Source organism: Entelurus aequoreus, linkage group LG16 (genome assembly GCF_033978785.1).
Source record: "Entelurus aequoreus isolate RoL-2023_Sb linkage group LG16, RoL_Eaeq_v1.1, whole genome shotgun sequence".
NCBI classification, from domain to species: domain Eukaryota; kingdom Metazoa; phylum Chordata; class Actinopteri; order Syngnathiformes; family Syngnathidae; genus Entelurus; species Entelurus aequoreus.
Genome location: NC_084746.1, coordinates 17,929,914 through 17,938,170, shown reverse-complemented (window position 1 = coordinate 17,938,170; position 8,257 = coordinate 17,929,914). Strand labels below are relative to the sequence as shown.

General features: G+C 37.1%; 1 protein-coding gene across 1 annotated transcript in view; it reads left to right on the top strand.

Moving 5' to 3' along the window:
• Window positions 1-1,021, top strand: part of scinlb (scinderin like b) — a 94,012-nt gene extending 92,991 nt beyond the window's left edge. The window contains exon 17 of the mRNA XM_062022268.1: window positions 488-1,021. Within this exon, the coding sequence (XP_061878252.1) occupies window positions 488-648 (161 nt within the window). The 3' untranslated portion in view covers window positions 649-1,021. The remainder of the gene's footprint in view (window positions 1-487) is intronic.
• The last annotated feature ends 7,236 nt before the right edge of the window (window positions 1,022-8,257 follow it).

The following is an 8,257-nucleotide window of genomic DNA, read 5'->3' as shown; positions in this document are numbered from 1 at the left end:
AATTGTATTAATTTCTAATTATTTATATGAAAAAATATATATACGTTGTTTATTTAATTTTATGCATGCTAAAACAAATTCATGGGGAAACATTTTTTTTTATTAGTTTTTTTTTTAATCATGGGAAATGACTACTTTAACGTCATTAAAACATACATTTGGAAACTTCCCAATCGTATCAGTATCAGTATCAGGCAGAGTTGGAACGATGGACAGTCCCATCATAATGTGTTTATGACCATTTATTCCAAACATGAATGGAACTAATGCAGTCATTCATTTCTATTTGTTTATATAAAAGTTTTTTGTTTTTTTTAATTTAATTTGATGCATGTTTTGTGCTAAAACAAAAATAATGTGGAAAAAAAACTTTTTTTTGAAATAGCGGAACATAATTTTAACATGAACAAAACATTTGAAAAGGTTCCAATTGCGTTGTGTGTTCATGACTGCAGGTCATAATTTGTTCCTTGTCCGTCTCTTCCAGCGAGAGACTACGTGGACTTGGACCCGGCCGGCCGTAAAGGGCTGGCCATCACCACCATCAAGCAGGGAGCCGAGCCGCCCACCTTCACCGGCTGGTTCCATGCTTGGGACCCCAAGATGTGGGAGACGGATCCACTGGAGAGGATCCGTGCTCGTTTCTGAGCGCCAAACTCCTCGCTAACTTTGCACCTATTTAGCAGCTGTTGCCGTCATTCCCTTACCTCCAAATCCTTAAGTGCCAAAAGCTCAGCTTGCAGTCAGACTGAAGGCCGAGAGGGATCAGAGTGGTCTAGAAAAGGAGGCTTTTTTTAATGATTGGATCTTATAGTAGCTAATATTTCCTCCAACTCGGCTTCATGCTCACAATAATGGAAAGGAAGTAGGCAAGACGCTGCAGACAGCTTTTACTTCTGGAATGTGCTACTTGGGAGAAGTTGCATGCTGCATTTTCTTAGTTGTATATGCATGCACACATTTATCACCGTGTCCACGCTTTCAAATAAAACACCCGCAGCTCAAATGCGTGTCGTGCAAATGTTGACGTTTTGTGTACTTTATTATTGTGTGAATGCTCATATGGTTTTCTACACCAAAATTCATCTATTTATTCTTCTACTTCAACTTCTTCTTCTACCTTCCACATTTTTCACCCGATTCAAAGCGTTCCAACTTCAAAACGTTCAGCCTACTCGGGAATCGCGGGCTTTCCCTTGACAAATTCCAAAAATTCCCAGATTTCCGGGACATTTTTCCCATTTAAAATGAATTGGCCGTTTTTCAAACTCTCACCATTTCCAAAATTTTTTAACCGATTCAAACCATTCCACCTTCAACACATTGCACCGTCCTGGAAATTCAAACTGCCCTTTTTCCAAGTTTAAAAAAATTCCAGGATTTTTCAAAATTCCCGGTTTTCCAAAGCCCTATTTCCACCCTTTTTTCTGGCGACTACTCCTTCCACATTTTTTCAACCGTTTCACCAGCAAAAAAATTCCTCTTAATCAGGACAAAAAAGGAAGTTGTTTTTTGAACCGGAAAAATTCCCGGAATTCCGTAATGCCATTTCTCTACTCAACATGTTACTACTTCAACATTTCTCGACCGATTTGAAAAATTCCAACACCAACCGTTTCAACTCATTCAGAACATTCAAGTTTTTTTTTTTTTTTACCATTTTCCCAAAAAATTCCCGTTTTTTTTGGGAAATTTCCATTGAAATCAATGGGACATTCTTCAAAGTTCTTCAACTCCCACATTGTTCATCTGATTCAAACTGTTCCAACTTTAAAATGTTCACCCTGTTTGGGAATTGTGTGCTCTACTTCAACAATTCTAAAAAAAACCCCATTCAAAATTAATTGATTGCCTCATCCAGTTCACCTTCAATAAACCTGCTTCGATCATTATCTTTCATCTCACTCGTATTTTGTTAGGGAGTCCGAATTAACATTCAACATTTCTTAGCAACCTTCTTAAATAAATATCCGTTGTATTTCTCCCATCGATGCACTTCTAGACGTTCTGTTCTTTTTAATTTGTGACGCAAACAAAAAGTCTCCTTGAGACTGGCGCATGCGCGATACGAAGGGTCTCCTCTTCATGACAATTGTTGCTATGTTTTTATGGAATGGTGTAATAATAATAAATAAAAACTGATTAGATTGATATAGCGCTTTTCTAGACACTCAAAGCGCATCACAGAGAAGTGAGAACCCATCGTTTATTCACTCCAACCGTCACACCTGGTGGCGGTAACCATAGACATGTTATAATGGTACGCAGCATCGAGCGCTACTGCCTACTGGCGCTGACGAGACGCGGGGCCGCCATCTTGGAGTGGTGATCCGCTCCACTCAGTGCAATTCATTTGGCAGGAGCAATGAACTGTCAGCGCATTTAATTCATTTTACCTCACTGAATACCACTGATTTTCACGCGTTTTTTTGTCATACGTGTAGCTATGATAAAGGACACATGTTTTGGCGTGTTTTATTATTCATAGTTTGCTTAACAGTAATAGAATATTCTGATTATATCATATAAATGACCAGACGTCCGAGATCAAAACTGGGAATATAATCCCAGAGAAGGGGGGAAAAAATCGGTCAGCTATTTTTAAGTTGAAGAAACAATATGATTAGGTTATATATACATGCGTATATCCTACATAAACAGTGTATGAATACATTAGATATCTATATATCTTAGGGACCTATAGACTGTATCTCTGTTGCTGCAGCAGCAGAGAGTTCATTCTGTCTTGACTCTTAGTGACACTTGACACAAAATTGGGTTGGAAAGCTTGACTAAATTTAGACTTGTATAATACTGTATATGGGTGAGGGCGGACCTACGTCACTTCCGCCTACCAATCCCCTAGCAACCGGGAATTCGTTGAAAACAAACCAGCTCACAGCGAACACAGCATTGACAGAAAAAGCATTTAACGAGCGTTGTGGCTTGGAAGTCAGCGTTAAATCCTTCATTTACGCATTTTTACTTATTAGCATATCGTGTGAAAAAACGAAAATGTATTATTTGCGTCAGACTCGTCTCAGTGAACTTTAAAGCTTCTCAGGCTTAGCTTAGCTTGCTAGTTAGCTTAGCCTGCGCGCTACTAAGAAAGAGACGCGGAAGTTATCAACAACAAGATCAAGTGTTAGTGTATAAAATATTGAGAGATTTGAGGGCTACATGTATTGAATGGCAACATGAAAATTATAGCGTTTATTGGTTTTTAAAAACCCAACTGTTAAGTGCAAATTTAAACGAAACCGGTTTTCGAACATAGCTAGCTAGGCTATAGACTATATAGTATATTACTTACTTAACTTAATCCTCTTCTTCCTGGATGGGAAATAAGGCTTCAACGACTCGACGCCATTCATCTCGCTGCTGTGCTCGTCTCTGTGCCTCGCCCCATGTAAGCTTCATCTCTTTCAGCTCCCCTTCAACTGTTCTTCGCCAGGTGTTCTTTGGCCGCCCTGGCTTACGTTTTCCCAGTGGTGTCCATCTTAACGCTGCCTTTGGTATCCTCTCGTTGTCCGGTTTTCGAAAATAGCTAGCTAGGCTATATAGACTATATAGTATATACCGCATGTTATTTTTGTACAACAACAACTTCAGCTGTCGAACGTTATAAGGTACAAATTCAACAAGTACAACATTAGCACGGACGTATAGCCAAGTTGTGGTTAAGAAGGTGGATTTTTGTTCCTTATATTTACCAGAAAAGAAGTGATCCGAACACATGACCCGGGACTTTGGGGGACTCCAGTGAGAACCGTCCTCGTTTTCCCAGTGTAAAGCTGCGAGCCATTTGTCTCGTCTCTGTGGGCTTTTATCACGCTTTGGCAGAACAAAATACAACCTTTGTTTTCCCTGTTTCCAGTTGTGGTTAGCACAACCAAAAACAACACAGTTTTTCGGCATTTTGGAGGCAGAATGACGGGTTTAACCAGCGTAGGTCGACAGGTTAAAGAGTAATGGCAACGGTTTGTTTTCAACGCCAGTCTGGTTGCTATGGCTCGAAGAACCCGTATGTAGCTCAGTTGCCCGGATGTCGGCCCTCACCCATAGCCACTGTCCATCTGATTGTCTAGTTAGCTAACATATATTACCCCGAACCCCCCACACAATCTGGACTGTAGTCCTAACTTTTACCCCTGTTGGCTTTTACAATCTTTATCTTCATCATTTATTTCAACTTTATGTTATTCAAGTATGACATTTTTAAATGTAATTAATTTCATTGACAAGCAATTCTATTATGGTCAATCATACGCTTGTTTGCTAGCGGCTACGATTTCAGTACTATTGAAGATATTTGCTCCTTCTCAACTCTGTGGTAATATTCTTTTCACAAAATACAACCAATAGTACGTTAATGTTAAATCTTACTTGTGAAAAGTAATCACCCGATTCCTATTTTCAACAGTTCGCTCATTTGAGCAGGAAAACGCTGAACACCATCTTTGTTTTCTACCTGTCAACTGTCAGTTTAGGCTGCTCGCCGGCTCCTCATCGCCACTTCAAGATGGCGGCCGGATTTCTCGCGTCACAGCAGCCAATGCTGCGTCTACTTATAAGACGTCTATGGCGGTAACTACATTTGCTTCCGGGTTGTATACCGCGCGTTGAGACCGGCGCATGCGCGATACGAAGGGTCCTCTCCGGCCTCCAGAGTAAGAGTTCTGGTTTCCAATCGTCAGGTGTGTGGGTCCAATTTGGGATGAATGTGCATTTTTAATCGACAAATATGGCTGTGTGACGACCTCCTCCGCAGTTTGTGGCCACTGGCCATTCTGTTTTGGCAAATATCCGATACGTTCAAATAAATACACACTATCTTTTTTCTAAACACAAGCAGCGTCTATTTGGGGGCGGGCGCCTTATTTTTTGTTGTAAAAACAAGTTTTCTTAAATAAATCTCGGTTGTATTCCTCCCATTTATTCACTTCTAGACGTTCGGTTCTTGTACTTTGTGACGCAAATAAAAAGTCTCCTCTTCATGACAATTGTTGCTATGTTTTTATGGAATGGTATCTGCTTCCGGGTTGTATCCCGCGCCTTGAAACTGGCACATGCGCACACCCCCTCCCGAAATCCGGTTTCCAATCGCATAATCCAGGTGTGCGTCTATTTGAGGGCGGGCGGCTTACTTTTTGTTGTAAAAACAAGTCTAGGGACCACACATTTCGCCTATTTGGTGAAAAAGAAACAAAGCGATGAAATCTACGGCTCCCACACCTGTATCAGTCAACTATTTTAAGACGTGTAGTGAAGCCTGGGTTTGCTAATCTAGTTAGCTGTGGTACCATGTCCCAAAGTTTTCCACATATTACTGTCCTAACATTATAAAAGGACACGCCCCCTATTTTGTAAAGAAGGCAAACAGCGCCATCTGGTGGGGGTCTCCATTCCATGCCCGCTTGGAAGAATCAAGTGGAGTGACACACGCACTGAACATACAAGAGCGCCTTGGCGGAGGTACAGTGGCTGAGATTTGTTGTGAGTCATCAAGTGGAACTAAAGGTTCTGGAAATAGAAGCGACACAAGAGGGACGCTATGACAAGAATCCGTGACGTGCTGACCTGCCTCAGCGCACCACTGCGATGCACCGGCTGGCCACTAGGGGGACTCGGATCGACCCAAATACCTGGAGTGTCGATACCAAGGGTAGTATCAGGATTGGATTGATCTTTTTGTTCCAGGCCTCTTCTATGCTTATTATTACCATCATGTGTGTTTCTTATTTCATTAATATTGCAGTATTTATACAAGCATTATTATTACAAATATGTGTTTTTCTATTTTGTTGTTATTATAGTATTTATAGAAGTATGTTTATTACTACAAATATTTCTGTTTCTTATTTCATTAATATTGCAGTATGCCTGTTTATTATGTGTTTTAAATTTTGTTGTTATTGTAGTATTTATAGAAGTATGTTTATCACTACAAATATTTGTGTTTCTTATTTCATTAATATTTCCGTATCTATATATGCCTGTTTATTATGTGTTTTTCTATTTTGTTGTTATTGTAGTATGTTTATTATTACAAATATTTGTGTTTCTTATTTCATTAATATTGCCGTATCTATATATGCCTGTTTATTATGTGTTTTTCTATTTTGTTGTTATTGTAGTATGTTTATTATTACAAATATTTGTGTTTCTTATTTGATCAATGTTGCAGTATTTATACAAGCATATTTATTATAACTATGTGTTTTTCAATTTTAATAATATTGCAGTATTTATATGAGCATATTTATTATAAATATATGTGTTTTTAAATTTTAATAATATTGCATTATTTATATGAGCATATTTATTATAAATATATGTGTTTTTCTATTGTATTAATATTGCAGTATTTGTATAAGCATGTTTATTACAAATATATGCGTTTTTAAATGTTATTGATATTGCAGTATTTAGTATTGCAGTATGTTTATTATTACAATTATTTGTATATGGGGGGGAGGGGGTTTCATTGATATTGCTGTGCTTATTATTATTATTTTTTTTACATATATGTTTGTTGGTTTTTATTGATATTTATGCATTTATATTAGAATGTTTATTATTACAAATATCTGTGCCTTTATGTTATTGATATTGCTGCATTTATATGTATTTTTTATTATTATTTATTATTAAACACTGTTTGTCTATGTTATTGATAGTTTTGTATTTGTATGTTTATCATTAAAGATATATTTTTTATTTTATTGATATTTTTTTATTTCCTTAAGCATGTTTATCATTACAAATGTTTTATTTTATGTTATTTATATTGCAGTATTTTTAGAAGCGTGCTTATTATTAGAACTATTAGCGTTTTTATTTCATTGATATTGCTGAGTTTATATAAGTATGTTTATTATTGGCAGCACTAAATGGTCCCTAGTGTGTGAATGTGAGTGTGAATGTTGTCTATCTGTGTTGGCCCTGCGATGAGGTGGCGACTTGTCCAGGGTATACCCCGCCTTCCGCCCGAATGCAGCTGAGATAGGCTCCAGCACCTCCCGCGTCCCCGAAAGGGACAAGCGGTAGAAAATGGATGTATGGATGGATGGATATCTGTGTTTTTTAAATTTGATTGACATTGCTGTATTTGTGTAGGTATGTTTATTATTACAAATATTTGTGTCTTTATTTTATAGATATTACTGTATTTATATCAATATTGGTATTACTACAAATATCAATAGTTCTCGAGGTTATCGATAGCTTTGTGTTTATATACGTATTTTTATCGCTACAAATATCTGTTTTGTTCTATTGATATTTCTGTAGTTATACAAGTTTTTGGACACAGAAAAGCTTCAGGGACAAAAATTCGATGGATTTGATTGAGAGACATTTGCAGTTTTGAGTTGCTTTACTTATTTTTCACTATTTACTTTATTTTGGTAAAAAATTGTACATCATAAAAATTATTATTATATTTTGTCGGTATTGTAAAATTGTCTCGTAATGTGTAATCGTATTTATACAATGTTACATTCTGTATTCAAAAAATATTGGTTTGCCTGAAATCAGATTCTTTACATGATATCACTCAATCATTTAGTAATCTTAAAGGAATCCAAATAAAAAGTACCGCAATTGGCGATACAAAAACCATTGATCAACCAACTCCTTTGTGAACAATTTAACAATGTATAAACTAAATAATACAAGACTGGCACTTTGGTTTCTGTAGGTAACCCGTTCCGAAAGGGCATAAATCGTATCAAAACCAATTATTTTCCAACAGAAAAAACACAAATATATTTTCAAAATTAAACAAGAAAACACTAAAATTACAATCGAATGACGCTATTATAAACCCAAAATTACGACGCCATTGGTATCGATACAGTCGACACATGTATCGACTCACTCCCTGCTCAACCCGTTTCGAAAGGGCAGAAATTTGATCAAACCTATTTATTTTCCAACACAAAAACAGATATTTTCTAAAATCAAACAAGAAAACACTAAAATTACGATCCAATGGCGCTATTATAAACCCAATATTGGGACACCATTGGTAGCGCTGCAATTGACACTTGTATCGACTCATACCCTGCTCAACCCGTCCCAAAAGGGCAGAAATCGTATCAAAACCAATTATTTTCCAACAAAAAAACCCACATATTTTCTAAAATCAAACAAGAAAACACTAAAATTACAATCAAATGACGCTAATCTAAACCCAATAGTGCGACTCCATTGGTATCGATGCAATTGACACTTGTATCGACTCATTCCCCGC